Here is a 16,042-nt window from a genome sequence, read left to right as displayed (position 1 = left end):
ATTGATGGTACCATACTCGCGCTGAGAAGACAGAATGCCTGTAAGCTAATGCAATGACAGGAACAAAGATCTGGAGTTCCTGATCATAGATGGCAAACAAAAGCTACTCACCTCAGTCAGAGCAAGTCTAAAGCTTGAACTGGTACCAGTTAGACAGGAATTGAATCAATCGTACTGCAGCAAGGAAAACTGATTACATTTACAACCAGGATCTGAATGCAAACCGAACAACACAATACTGCGATCAAGAGAAAGTACCTGGTCATTGTCATTGCTTGTGAACATTTTCATTGAAGCCTACTGGGAAGGGTCAAAATGCCAGTTGAGTTCAGCTGCAAGCCACTTCAAAGCATTTTTCTCAAATTTCTGCATCTGCTTCAAAACATCTGTCAAGAATGTTACTCTGATGACAGAGATATCATCAGGAAATGCGTTACAAACAAGGGAAGTAGATGCTCATTGCTGAATTGCTTCATACTCTTTGAAAGGAATTAGAGAATGCTCCAACAAAGTTTGAAATTTTCCATACCCAACATGAAACACCCAACTTAACATGATCTGAACGTTATGAAGAAAGCTATGAAGAAAGGTTGAGTAGGTTAGGTTTATTTTCATTAGAAAAAAGGAGATTGAGGGGGGACCTGATTGAGGTTTACAAAATCATGAAGGGTATAGACAGGGTGGATAGAGACAAGATCATGACCTTCATAAACCTGTGGCTCAATGTGTAAGTTGAAAATTAAGTCCTTTTTCCCAGGGTGAAGGATTCAATAACGAGAGGTCACGCTTCAAGGTGAGAGGTGGAAAGTTTAAGGGGGATACACGCGGCAAGTACTTCACACAGAGGGTGGTGGGTGTTTGGAACATTGTGCCAGTGGAGGTGGTAGAAGCAGGCACGGTAGATTCATTTAAGATGTGTCTGGATAAATGCATGAGTAGGTGGGGAGCAGAGGGATACAGATGCTCAAGAATTGACCAACAGATTTAGAGAGTACATTTGAATCGGCTCAGGCTTGGAGGGCTTGTTCTTTGTTACTAACCCAGCAGAACTATTGAATCTCGCTGACAAACACCTTCATGAATTAAACAAACTACCCAAAAAGATTCAACACTCCAAGTGTTGCAAGAAGTAGTGATGATAGGGTGGCCTATAAAAAAAAATAATTTCTGTGTTCACAAGAGAATATTAGGAATTCAGAGATGATTGGATGGCTAAAGATGTCATATATTACAAAGAAATTTGAATTATCCCAAAGGAGTTGAAGAGAGAAGCTAAAGCACATCTATGTAGGCCATGACGGAATTCAGTTGTCTGAGGAAGGTAAGAGAGGTGCTCTTCAGGCTGAAGATGAACAATGAAATGAAGGGCCATGTCATCACATGCAGTTCATGTAATGAGTATTAAGTTAAGAAACCTTAAAGAGCCAGTGATCACGAAAGACATGCCGGACAGGTTGCGGATAAAGCCAGGAGTAGATCTCTTCATTTCCACAGGAACTTGTCATAATAGACTACTCTCATGACTACTGGGAGGTAGACCATCTGATTATGATGACTACTAGTGAGATTATACAATGCCTGAAAGCACACTTTCATCATCACAATATTTCAGTTATTGTGATGAGCAACAATGGCCCTCAGTTCATGAGAAAAGAAGTAGCCAAAACATTAAGAATTGGAACATTCAGCACCACACTATCAAATTCATACATTTAAATGGAAAAGCTAAGGTGGTAGTGAAAATAATTAAATGAAGCATAAAAAAAATCAAACATGAATACATACAAGATAATGAGGAAGTGAACAAACACAACTCTAAGGCATAGAATGTAGTTCTACATAAAGACCAATAGCAGCTCATACTTAAACTATTCTTTCAATTGGCATGAAAGCTATTGAAGTTAGAAGTAGTATCAGGCACGTGTGACAAAATCAAGGTGAAATTTTAAAATGTCAAATTTAGCTATCACCAGACAGCCATTGCCAGAATTGAGCATTGTTGAGTTAGTCAGGGTACAAACCTTCAAAGCCGAGAGTGAAGTGCCTTCAAACTCAAAAGGAGTCAGTACAACTGGCAACTGGAGCCATACATAGAGCAGTTGTCTCTCCAGTCTTATGGAAGATATGAATGACCAGATATACATTTGTCAGTGCAGGCATATACCCACAACTGGAGAAGCTTCACTGAAGGTAGATGATGAAGATGATCTAAACTCATTGTGTGTGTTGACCATGGGTCAACTATCAAACCCTAATGTCTACAGCAGCCCTTCAACAGAAATAGAACAGTAACAATGATCTGAATTGTACCTTTTTTGGCTAAGTCTGAGTTGTGTTGAGTTTTTTGGAGGGTTTTTGTTCTGAGGCATAATGAGTTTTATCATTGTATCTTCACAAATGCATCCTATCAACTACCTAACATACGCGTGGCATCCTTCATGTCTGAGTCTAGCGCCATTTTGCCATTCAGGGGACATCCTGTGATTAACCGACATCCTGTGATTAACCAACATCCCTTGTGCCTTTGTAATCTTTAAAGGCCCGTTATGCACTCGGGCAAGGACTATTAGTCAGGAGCTGTCCTGCACAATTCCTGACATTTGCCCTGATCCTGGCATTTGGTGGAAATCAGTGTTCCGCTTTGTGAGCAGGCTCCTGCTGGAGAGGTTCAGGATGACTGCTTCTCCCAGGACCAGCAATAGAGACAACAACACCAGACCATGGCAGCCTTGGCCAAGATTACCATCTGGGTCAGTGCAGGTCTTAGCTAAATGGAGGAAGACTGAATTTGTAGTAAGTACTACAGCAACATAAAGGCTACCATTTTCTCCCTGGCTCATCACATCCACGCTCTGTTATTGTACTGTCTACCCACCCTCCACCTAGGCTGATGCTGTATCATGCTCACTAATGCCTGCAATACCATCCCTCACTCACACTCACCCACCCCAACCTCCAACACCATCATTCCTGGATGCCCGCTGTACTGCCTTACTCACTCACTTGGCACACCTCTCCACTTGCACCAACAATAACAGCTGTGCCAGCCACCTCCATGTCCCTTAATACCTGCCTCTCTGTCATTTCAGGAGGAAAGTAAATCCCAATATGGCAGAGACAGTTAAGACTGATGGTGGGCCTCTTGCTACCTCTGAGAAGAGAATTCTGACTCTGACCACCCTGAATAGCTGACTGAGTATATTCAAGTCCTAGGATGGAAGTATCAGAAGCTGCTTTAACTTAGTGTGATGGGAACCTCTGAGCAAAGGCTATCCCAATTGACTTGAATGAGATTCCTGGCTTTGTGTCTGCAGTAAACAACATGGCAAGACAGAAATAGTATGAGCCTGCAGCTCTGGCTGAGGTGGGAAAGCACACAAAGGCAATGCAAGGCAGGGATACTGTTTGAATCTCAATAGGCTCTGAGTGAGTGAGTGCTAAGAGAACAAGTGAATTGCCTGGAGATGCAGCCTGGTCTAGCCTAGGACCTGGGTGTATGTTCCTGAGTGCCCAGTGTTCTTGCTGCAGCATTACACCAAACGTTGCTAGTGCAGCCTAAGGTGCAGCTTTGAAGTGGAGGTGGATCCGGTATTTGGATCAGCGATGTACTTTGAGAATTTTTAGAGGCGTGCACATGTCTGGGAACATTGAGGTGCATGTTCTCAATACCCATGAAACATGCTTTGCGATGTTAGTGCCTGATTACCAACATAGAAATCATCTAGAGCAAGCGATGAGTTGAAGTCACCATCTACCTGCCATGACTTCCTCATTGAGATTTCTCAATATCTAGCTTGTTCAGCACATTTAATAAGTTGGGAAGTTGAATATTAATGAGACAAATTGCGGCATTAAAACTCTTTTAACCAACTATAGTCTGTCTTACTTGATCACTCACTGCTGTCTAGCAAGAAACTTGTCAAAGCCATAAAAGATGGTTCAGGATGCTCCTAATTTTGAGATAGGACTTACCATACTTCTTGCACAATTCAGTCACAGACCTCACCATAGCTTATATCATTCTGACTTCTATGTGATCTTGCCCTATATGTGGAATAAATGTGCAATAACTGATGAGGGTAACAAACTGCTTATGTATGAGATCAGTTGTGTGCATCGTGTGTAACTCATGGTGAAAATGATAATGAATGCAATTTTTTACATAAGAAAAGGGGATGTTTAGGATTGAGTTGCAATATTGCACTTATGCACCTCCTGGCTTGGCATTGTCATGAGGCGCTTATTATAAACATCCATTCTGTAGCCATTCAATAAAAACACGGTGAAACAAGTCTTTTACCCTGTGAGCTCATAACAATAAAATCCTTTATGTTGCCCCTACGGATGAATTTTCTAATACTCTTTGGATGCTGTGGAATTTGCTCTGTAAATTAACTGGGTAAATTTCCCCACATTTTGGACTTCCGGTGTAACGTAATTTGCCAAGTTTGCAAAGCAAATTCCATCGATTCCCATCAAACACTAGATATTTATACATGTAGAATCATTTGAAAGTATTTAATCTGGACTTCATTTGAAAAAGGGTGGGAAGTACCCAGATTTTAGAAAAGTATGAAAAATAGTGGCATGCGCTTTTAATGCTGAGCTCTAGTGATCCTTCTGCAAAGGATCCAATATTTATCAGATACTATTGCTGGTTTAAGGTCACGCCCAGGGTGTTTTCTTGGGTACAGCTGTACTACCTACTCCCATGCTGATATAAGTATCATTCTGTTTAGTGTTTAAGGGAGGTGTGATAGTTGGAAAACTAGAAAAACAACAAACAAGGTAAGTCCTAAAAGCACTTCAGCAACCTAACCTTCTAAGTCTGCCCAAACTAGCCTTTGTAGTTTTCAATTAAGAGGTTAATTGACATTGCAGTCTTTGCAATTATATCTAATTGCCCGCCTCGACTTGTGTCACAGGCATCAGAAGACCGCCATAAGGCTCAAATGTGCATCAGAAGCATCTACTTTTGTGAAAACGGTAACTCAGCTGTAATTTTCCATGAGTTGCCTAATTATAGTTCAATAAAGGTTTCATAATCTGGCTAAGGATTGCAGATAGGCTCCCAAAGCTGCTGCAATAAATTTCCAGCTTGGAAGGAGTAGAAGCTCACTTTTCAGCAATGTGAGAGAGAGGACACCCAGGATGGAGAAACCCCCATACTCATTTTTAACTTGAAGGGAAAAACAATTGACTCATGGGAGATTGGTTAGCGAGATTAGATCACATGGAATACAGGGAGGACTAGCTATTTGGGAACTGAACTGGCTTGAAGGTAGAAGTCAGAGAGTGGTGATGGAGAGTTTATTTTCAGACTGAATACCTGTACCAGTGGTGTGCTACAAGGATTGGTGCTGGGTCCACCACTTTTCATCATTTAATTCAATGATTTGGATGCGAACATAGGAGGTATGGTTAGTAAGTTTGTAGATGACACCAAAATTGGAGGTGTAGTGGAGAGCGAGGAAGGTTACCTCAGAGTACAATGGGATCTTGATCAGATGGGCAATGGGCGAAGGAGTGACAGATGGAGTTTAATTTAGATATATGTGAGGTGCTGCATTTTGGAAAGGCAAATCAGGGCAGGACGTATACACTTAACGATAAGTGTCCTGGAGAGTGTTGCTGAACAGAGACTTTGGAGTGCAGGTTCGTGGTTCCTTGAAAGTGGAGTCACAGGTAGATAGGATAGTGAAGAAGACATTTGATATGGTTTCCTTTACTGGTTAGTGCACTGAATATAGGAGTTAGGAGATCATGTTGCGGCTGTACAGAACATTGGTTCGGCCATTTTTGGAATATTGTGTGTAATTCTGGTCTCTCTCATATAGGAAGGATGTTGTGAAAGTTGAAAGGGTTCAGAAAAGCAATAGGGAGAGGCTGAATAGGCTGGGACTATTTTCTCTAGAGCATCGAAGGCTGGACGCTGACCTTCTAGAGGTTTACAGAATAATGAAGGGCATGGATAGGGTAAATAGGCAAGGTCTTTTTCCTAAGGTGGATGAGTCCAAAGATAGAGGCCATAGGTTTAAGGGAGAGGGGAATCATATAAAAGGGACCTAAGGGGCAACATTTCCATGAAGAGGGTAGTGTGTGTATGGAATGAGCTGCCAGAAGAAGTGGAGCCTGGTACAACATTTAAAAAGCATTTGGATGGGTACATAAATAGGTAAGGTTTAGAGGGATTTAGGCTCAAGGCTGGCAAATGGGACTAGATTTATATATGATATCTGCTTGGCAGAGACGAGTTGGACCGAAAGGTCTGTTTCCATGCTCTATGACTGAGCAGTCAAGCCATCATCATGCAACCATGGTTGCCTGAGTCTGGAGGTGATAGCAGGCAGGTGAAGTCTGACTCTTAAACATGTCACAACGGTGGTTAAAAATGGACTATCAATGTTCAACTTCCATCATCTGATTTGGTACCAGAGATCTTTCCAGGACTAAAATGCATTTCTAAAAAAAAAGGAAAAGTACTGACTCAAGAAGGTCACCTGGCCAGATTAAGCTAACTCCACAAAACCATCAATAATCTAGAATCTGCCTGAACTAAACACACTTAGGTTGTTCCAGGATGACAGATTCTCCCTTGATATGTAACACATAATGTCAGTTCAGATGTTTAATATGTTAATAGCTGAAAAGAAATGGCTGAATTTTATAAAAATTGTTCAAAATCATTGCTGGTCTGTTAACCTTTCTCTTGGCATTTTGAGTTTTGAGAAAATACTAGCATATCAATGTAAGTGTGTGTACTACGTGAGAATAATATTGCATCAGTTCTTTATAACGTTATTACCAATATTCTGTTTCTCTTCTGTCCTGACAGGTGAGGAATGATCTGACCAATGAGCTGGAGAAAGCAGACATTCAAATTGCAGATACTGAGAGTTTCTCTAATGATCCTTGTCTAAGCGTCAGAAAGCTTAGGGTAAGTAATGGAAAATATTAACGGTACATGGTAAACCAAGACATCATGAAAACTAAATATAGATTGTTAAATAATTTCCACTACTGAGGGGTAATTGGCAGAATACTATCTCTTTATCTGTGAAAATGTTTATTCCAATTCAGCACAGTTTGGACCTCACTACCTTCCCACCTCTAGACCAGCTGAGACCATGGTAGGAATCCCCATGGATGGCTTTCCTATCCCACTGCTAACTGAGTCCTTTAAGTGTGCATTTAAGATTCTTATTCTCCCTATAGTGTTGTTAACTCAGCAACAAGCAATGATATTGCTATGCAGGAAACATGACAAGCAAACATGCAGGGTTTCTTGTGCGTTCCAGGGTTATTGATATTGGGGTGGTGATCCTTCAGTCACAGGCACTCTGTGCTTGATGAAGGGATCTGATATTGGAAACAGAAGGGGTGCCTGCAAGAGCCACTCTTGCTCTTTTTACCAAGCTACGGAACCTCCACCCTGCGGCTTCCCACGCTCCTGTGACTCATGTATAACCCGGGACCCGGAAACCTCAGATCAGTGTCATCCAGTAATATCCAACCACCTTCCTCCTCCCTCTCCCTCCCCTTGGATTGCTGTTTAATGAGGTGCCAGAATTATCTGAAGGTCTTTGGCAATCAAATATACTCATCACATATTATTCAAGTGTCTATGAACTATTCCGAACTTTTTTCTGAGCTTGGTAAGTTGGTTTGACGGGATGAGAGATGGTCAAGAAATGATCTTGCTGTGAAAAATTATAACATCATGACTATATTCAATTTGTCCTCATGATATAACAAGAAGATAATGCTGGGATTCCAGGAGCTTATTTCACTTTGTAACTTCTGAATGATAAAAACATGAATTGGAGTAGTATGTACACTGATGTTTCTTAGCTCGCTGAGCTTGAAGATTTGTTTTCAGACATTTCGTCACCATACTAAGTAACATCATCAGTGAGAGTCTCCAGTGAAGCACTGGTGGTATGTCCCACCTCTCTATTTATAGGGCTTGGTTTCTTAAGGTGGGTGATGTCCGGTTTTCCAGTTCTTTTTTTCAAGGGAAGGTGGATAGGATCTAAATCGATGTGTTTATTGATGGGGTTCTGGTTAGAATGTTATGCCTCGTAGAATTCTCATGCATGTCATTGTTTCACCTGTCTTAGGATGTGTGTGTTGACCCAATCAAAGTGGTGTCCTTCTTTGTCTGTATGTATGGAAACTAATGATAGAGGGTTGTACCTTTTGGTGGCCAGTTGATGTTCATGTATCCTGGTGGCAAGTTTCCTGCTAGTTTGTCCGATGTAGAGCTTTTTACAGTTCTTGCATGGTATCTTGTAAATTATGTTAGTTTTGCTGGTAGTGTCTAATGGATCCTTTATGTTCGATCGCCGATGTTTAAGTGTGTTGGTAAGTTTGTGGGCTACCATGATGCCCAGGGGTCTGAGTAGTCTGGAATTCATTTCTGATATGTCTTTGATGTAAGGTAATGTGGCTATAATTTTTGGTTGCGTTGTGTCTGCTTGTTTGGGTTTATTTCTGAGGAATCAGTGGATTGTTTTTACTTACTACCCATTTTTCTTGAAAACATTGTATAGATATTTTCCTTTTGCTTTTTGTAGTTCTTGGGTGCTGCAGTGTGATATAGCTCATTGAACACTCATTGCAGCTCCGTTTCTGGGTGTTGGGATGATTGCTTCTGAAGTTCAGAAGCAAAAGACACAATCCACCATCTCTAGTTTCTAACTATAGACTTATCATCAACCTGAGCTACAAATCTTCTTAAAAATTGCTAACTGATGTTTCATTGTATCCCTCCACTCACAGAGTTCCTCAACTTTCTTTGTGTAAGAATCACATTAAAATATGGAGGCTTCTGTCATTGGTCATTCAACCTATTTAAGACTTAGATAGCTCACCATGAGATCAATTTTAAATTCCCTGTTAAACCTCTATCCTGCAAACTATTAAAATACCATTACTTATAACATATAGCTCTGAGCATATGTATCACTAGCTGATGGTTGTATCTGTTTGTGAGCAATGCATGCTCAGTTCCACCAACACGCCAATAAATGAGTTACAAAATCATGATTTTAAACACTGATTTGAAAAGGGGCTGGTTCCATTAAATATTATGAATAATGCTGAGCTATGTGAAAGAAATAGTTTAAACGTTTAAACTGAAACTGAGATCTTTGACAGCAAATAAAAATGTTAATATTATTTTAGCCTGTTTCACAATTTTGTTACTGATGCATAGTCTCTTTATGAAAAAAAAGCGTATTTTCAAATAGAAGAGATAAACTAGGTTTGATTCTGTCAGTGTGGCTTTTAATGATGTTTGGGAGGATCATAGTAACTGATTTATATGCTCTTGAGACTTGCCCTTGGAACTGAGCAGAAAGATAATTTGCTTCAAAGGACTAGATATGGGAACACTGCAGGGATGCATTGCTTGATACGCCATGCCTGGGAGTTCATGAGGACAATATGGTGATTTAAGAACTGAGCCCCTAAAACCTTTACAGAGAAGAAGCTTTATACTGATTGGAAGTGTCTGCCTTTGGGTAATTATACAGTTCTGTTTCTGATATGGACTCCTCGAGAGAAGGTGAATATTCTAAAGTAGCAAAAAAATAATTAGCTGCTGATATAGTGAGTTTGGAGGTGATTGCTAAAATGTAGATCTGAAGACAACTGTCACCATTGATCAAAATGGCCCACACAGGTTTCCAAGATCACAAGATAGATGCATGAATACCATCCTTTCTCTTCCAGTCCTCAAACATTCCTTAACTTATCCCAATATTTGTGACTTCACCACTCCAGAAGTCTTTTTGTATAAGGAAGTTCATCTAATAGCATAATTAGCATAATTGTGAACTCATGTCCCTTGTTTTCATTTAAATTTGAATTTGGTTTCTGGGTCTCTTTTATTCCACGTACTACCAATTGATATTGTCCTCTACATTTTTCATTTAGCTTGTTGGAAGACTAAAAACCTGAAGACTTTTCCTGTTTTAATCTGTTACCTATCTCACTAGTCTCAAGACTTCTTTCTGCAGCATTTTCAGGGTTGAATGCCTTCTTTGTGTTTCAGAAAGCAGAATCTGAACAATTGAACTGACATTATGCGACTAAGACTTAATGTCATTTAGAAAATACGATGTCATTTAGGAAATACAATGTCATTTAGGAAATACGTCCTGCTATTTTGCAGCTCTTTTGCCTCCTTAGTTCAGCACTATACCTTTCTTAATTGCTATGCACAGGCAATGATAGCATAGTGGTAATGTTACCGGATTAGTAATTCAGAGGCTGGATGCATGTTCTGAAGTCACAAATTCAAATTCCACTGAAACAGCTCTGGGAAATTATATTTGATGAATTAATCTGAAGTAAAAGGCTAGCTGTATTGTGAATCATCATAAAGTTGTTGGGTTGTTATTAAAAAAAAACAAATTTTGTTTGCTAGTGCCATTCAGGGAAGGAAACCTGCCATCCCTGATCTATCCTACATATGACTCTAGGGCTACAATGAAGTAACTGACTCTTAATTGCCATCATAAATAGTGTAGCAAGCCACTTAGTTATATGAATCTGCTACCAGGAAAACAAACTATGCATGTGCCTACACCACATGGATTGTAGCCATTCAAGAAAACAGTTCATCCTCTCAAGGGAAATTGGGAATGGACAATAAATTCTGCCAAGTCAGCAACATCTATCCATGGAATAAATAATAATAAAGAAAGATGATCTGATACTTCAAGCAATTTTTCAACTAATATATGATGGTCCTCAGGTGACAGAGCACATTTGACCAGTTTCTTTTTGTCTAGTCAGATTATTGGTAGCACAAGTCCCCATTTCTGATCAATTCGACCAGTATTTATATACCTCAAATATAGTTGTTGCTGTTGGGTAGGAAGATTACTTGTGTTAGCAACATCACAGAATAGTGGAGAGGAATGGGGAGAATTATATGTATGGCATTGAACAAAGAGTATTATCTAGCAGGAAGTAAACTGTTGAGACAAATATATATAAAGGAAAGTAATTATTTGGCCAATATTGTAGAGTTATTTTTTTCATTTGCAAAGCGAAGTTTAACTCAGGATAAACAGAGAGATTGAAAATAAAATTGTATTTTATTGGGAAGTGGCCACATATGATGCTGTCAGTGAAACTTTGCCATAAAAATGTAATTAAAGGTATTTTAGAAAAATATATATAAAAATGGAGTGTCTCTTTCATTTTAGAAAGCCATTGTTGTAAAAAGAAATGCGAGGAGTATCTGAAAAGAAACTTGGAAATATCGCAAGATAGCAGTTTTAATATAGCCCTAGGGCTGGCCTGGAGCTGTCCTTCTGGAGATGAAGGCTGCTATTATTTTAATGAAATGATATTTGTTATTAATAGAGAATTCCTTGTTTATCGAAAATGAACTTACAAAATTCATAGAGGGCTCGTCAGCGCAAATGCAGAAAGGATGTCTTCCCTGGTTTCCCAGAACCAGAGAGCACAGTCTCAGAATAAGGGACAGAGCATTTAATACTGAGATGAAAAGGAATGTCTTCACACTGATGCTGGTGAATCTCTGGAATTCAAGGTCAGTCATTGAGTATGCTCATGACAGAAATTGATGGATTTCTTGATAATAATGACAACAAGAGATTTGGGGTTGATGAGAAAAAATGGCACTCAGGTAGTTGATTAACAATGATTTTGTTGAATGGTAAGTTGACTTCAGGAATTGATTAGCATATTCCTGCACCATATTCCATGTTGTTATCAAAATCCTGATGTAATTGACACTATTTCTATTGAGCCCATGATTATGGATCTTTGTAGCATCCTTTTCTGGCTTTTTAGCTTGCTTTAGGTCTGTTTTAAATTGATGGGATCAGAATAGAACACAAGTTTTTGGAAATTGCTTAAGAAAACTGTACATGGTGTGATGAAATTGAAATGTGTTTGTTAAGATTATAGTTCTGATATTGCTACATCTCAAATCAATCCCTCTGCCTGACAGTAAGCTGGAAACCATTTACTCCACCAGACAGAAATCAAAATGGGTGTCAAGTTTCCCAGCATTATTATTTATATCTATTTCCTGAATAAGCTAGAGAAGCTGTAGCCATGAGTATTCATATAGTAATATAAATTGCAAGGCAGTCATGGAGTATTGGTTCTGCACAGCAAATTCAGAGTCAGCCAGTCTTTCCACACTGCTTTCACATGCGTGCCTAAAGCTCACTGTGAACTGGAGTTAACAGTGAGCTAAAAACTAGATTATAACTGGAAATTTAAGACATGCAGCACTTGACTTGTTGCTCATTCTTTCCAGCGTGTATCCCTGTGATTCAAACATAAATACGCATCTTGTCAGGAGGTACTGCGCTGACACAACGGTATGGAAAGGAAGAAACATGAGACATCATATATAAGTTATAACATCTATGCAAACATTGTGCGTAGCTCCCTAAGGGCAAGCAGGTGACATAATTGTGAAGTTCCTGCACTTCTGTTAATGTAGGTTCACAATGCACACATAAATGTCTGCTCCAATGCCTTTGTCTCTGTCAGACCTCAGCAAAGAGACACCCATTTGAGAGGTGAGCAGCTTCTTCACACTTTCCAAGCATTGTTCATCTTTCACAACTCCTTCAGTGCAGATAGCATTCAGCGTCCATGAAGTTTTAAAGACCACATCTTTTTATTTTGCAGTATTTTGTTTGTGGGCTGAAATGGGAAAATAACTGTTACAATAGCTAAGGATTGTTGAAGGATTTCTGTGCTTATTAAAATCACATTACCTGGCACTCATTATAAGAGCTACATAAAAAGTTATTGATAAACGTAGTTACAGATGGACTGGAACCAGAGGGTCTGTATGAATGGAGATTTGGCCAGCAGCACGTAGCTGATTGGTCTCTGAAATAGTGACCCATTATCAATCACAAAGGTTTCCTGCCAGCCAACACTGATGCCATTGGCTTCCAGATCACGAAGCAGCTTGGGGTGTGAAAGTCGAAGTTCTAACTTGGAGGAAGACTAATGTGGGAAGTATTAGGCAAGAACGAGAGTATATTTCTGTTAGGGTGAAAGGAAGGGCTGGTAGGTTTAGGGAATGCTGGATGACTAGAGAAATTGAAGTTTTAGTGAAGAAAAAGCAGGAAGTATATGTCAAGTATAGACAGCAGAGATCAAGTGAATTCTTTCAAGAGTATAAAGGCAGTAGGATTATACTTAAGAGGGGAATCAAGAGGACAAAAAGAGGACATGAGATAGACAATAGACAATAGACAATAGGTGTAGGAGTATGCCATTCGGCCTTTCGAGGCTGATCATCCACAATCAGTTTCCTGTTCCTGCCTTATCCCCATAACCCTTGATTCTACTATCCTTAAGAGCTCTATCCATCTCCTTCTTTAAAGTATCCAGAAACTTGACCTCCACTGCCTTCTGGGGCAGAGCATTCCATACATTCACCACTCTTTGCGATGAGGCATGACTTAGGATGTGTGGCTTGGAAAAGTAAGCTTCAAGGCAAGGCCGTAATTGATATGTGGAGCTTGTTCAAGGAGCAACTATTGAGTGTCCTTGATAAGTATGTACCCGTCAGGCAGGGATGAAAGGGTCGTGTTAGGGAGCCGTGGTTTAATAAGGAATTGGAATCCCTTGTTAAATGGAAGAGGGCGGCCTATGTAAAGATGAGGCGTGAAGGTTCAATTGGGGCTATTGAGAGTTATAAGGAAGCCAGGAAGGACCTGAAGAGAGAGCTAAGAGCAGCAAGAAGGGGACATGAAAGGTCCTTAGTTGGTAGGATTAGGGAAAACCCTAAGGCTTTCTATAGGTATGTCAGGAATAAAAGAATGACTAGGGTAGGAATAGGTCCAGTCAAGGATAGTAGTGGAAAGTTGCGTGTGGAGGCGGAAGAGATTGGGGAGACACTGAATGAATACTTTTCGTCAGTATTCACTCAGGAACAGGACATTATTGTCAATGTGAATACTGAGTCACAATTAAGTAGAATGGATGGCTTTGAGGTATGTAGAGAAGAGGTGTTGGAAATTCTGGAAAGGGTGAAAATAGATAAGTCCCCTGGGCCTGATGGCATTTATCCTAGGATTCTCTGGGAAGCAAGGGAGGAGATTGCAGAGCCATTAGCCTTGATTTTTATGTCCTCGTTGTCTACAGGAGTAGTGCCAGAAGATTGGAGGGTAGCAAATGTGGTTCCCTTGTTCAAGAAGGGGAGTAGGGATAATCCTAGTAACTATAGGCCGGTGAGTCTCACTTCTGTTGTGGGCAAAGTCTTAGAGAGAATTCTAAGGGATAGGATTTATGAACATCTGGATAGGAATAATGTGATCAAGGATAGTCAGCATAGTTTTGTGAAGGGCAGGTCGTGCCTCACAAACCTTATTGAATTCTTTGAGAAGGTGACTAAGGAGGTGAACGAGGGTAAAGCGGTAGATGTGGTGTATATGGATTTTAGTAAGGCGTTTGATAAGGTTCCCCATGGTAGGCTACTTCAAAAAATACGGAGGTATGGCATTGAGGGTGAGTTGGAGGTTTGGATTAGGAGTTGGCTGGCCGGAAGAAGACAGAGGGTAGTAGTTGATGGCAAAGGTTCATCTTGGAGTGCCGTCACTAGCGGTGTTCCGCAAGTATCTGTTTTGGGACCATTGCTGTTTGTCATTTTTATAAATGACCTGGAGGAGGGGTTAGAAGGTTGGGTGAGCAAGTTTGCAGATGATACGAAAGTCGGAGGAGTTGTAGACAGTGAGGAAGGACGTGGCAGGTTACAGCGGGATATAGATAAGCTGCAGAACTGGGCAGAAAGGTGGCAAATGGAGTTCAATGTAACTAAGTGTGAGGTGATTCACTTTGGTAAGAGTAACAAAAAGATGGGGTACTGGACTAATGGTCGGATACTTGGTAGTGCGGATGAGCAGAGGGATCTTGGTGTCCATGTACACAGATCTTTGAAAGTTGCCACCCAGGTAAATAGTGCGGTGAAGAAGGCCTATGGCGTTCTGGCTTTTATTGGTAGAGGAATTGAGTTCCGGAGTACTGAGGTCATGTTGCAGTTGTATAAGATTCTGGTGTGGCCGCATCTGGAGTATTGTGTGCAGTTTTGGTCGCCATACTATAGGAAGGATGTGGAGGCACTGGAATGGGTGCAGAGGTGGTTTACCAGGATGTTGCCTGGTATGGTAGAAAGATCGTATGAGGAAAGGCTGAGGCACTTGGGGTTGTTTTCATTGGAGAAAAGAAGGTTTAGGGGTGACTTGATAGAGGTGTACAAGATGATTAGGGGTTTAGATAGGGTCGACAGTGAGAATCTTTTTCCACGTATGGAGTCAGCTATTACAAGGGGGCATAGTTTTAAATTAAGGGGGGGTAGGTATAGGACAGATGTTAGGGGTAGGTTCTTTACTCAGCGAGTCGTGAGTTCGTGGAATGCCCTGCCAGTGGCAGTGGTGGACTCTCCCTCAATATGGGCATTTAAGCGGGCATTGGATAGGCATATGGAGGATAGTGGGCCAGTGTAGGTTAGGTGGGCTTGGATCGGCGCAACATCGAGGGCCGAAGGGCCTGTACTGCGCTGTATTCTTCTATGTTCTATGTTCTATGTTCTATATTCTTTGGGTGAAAAGGTTTCTCCTCAACTCTGTTCTAAATGGCCCAACCCTTATTTTAAACTGTGTCCTCTGGTTCAGGACTCACCCATCAGTGGAAACATGCTTCCTGCCTCCAGCATGTCCAGTCCTTTAATAATCTTATACGTCTCAATCAGATCCCCTCTCATCCTTCTAAACTCAAGTTTATACAAGCCTAGTGGCTCCAATCTTTTAATGTATAATAGTCCTGCCATTCTGGGAATTGACCGCTGCACTCCCTCAATAGCCAGAATGTCCTTCCTCAAATTTGGAGACCAAAGCTTCACACAATACTCCAGGTGCTGTCTCACCAGGGCCCTGTACAGCTGCAGAAGGGCCTCTTTGCTCCTATACTCAATTCCTTTTGTTATGAAGGCCAGCATACCATTAGCTTTCTTCACTGCCTGCTGTACCTG

At 40.7% G+C, this 16,042-nt stretch overlaps 1 protein-coding gene across 3 annotated transcripts in view; it reads left to right on the top strand.

The window, feature by feature from the left end:
• gabbr2 (gamma-aminobutyric acid (GABA) B receptor, 2) overlaps positions 1-16,042 on the top strand; it is a 1,039,525-nt gene that overhangs the window by 676,555 nt on the left and 346,928 nt on the right. For all 3 annotated transcript variants that reach the window (XM_043689956.2, XM_043689957.2, XM_087987153.1), the window contains exon 4: positions 6,836-6,937. In XM_043689956.2, coding sequence (XP_043545891.1) covers positions 6,836-6,937 — 102 coding nt within the window. The remainder of the gene's footprint in view (positions 1-6,835; positions 6,938-16,042) is intronic.

The sequence above is a fragment of the Chiloscyllium plagiosum genome, unplaced genomic scaffold (assembly GCF_037043375.1).
Source record: "Chiloscyllium plagiosum isolate Xiang-an unplaced genomic scaffold, Cpla_swu_hap1 HiC_scaffold_5, whole genome shotgun sequence".
Lineage (NCBI taxonomy): Eukaryota > Metazoa > Chordata > Chondrichthyes > Orectolobiformes > Hemiscylliidae > Chiloscyllium > Chiloscyllium plagiosum.
This window is presented reverse-complemented; position numbering and strand designations above follow the sequence as displayed.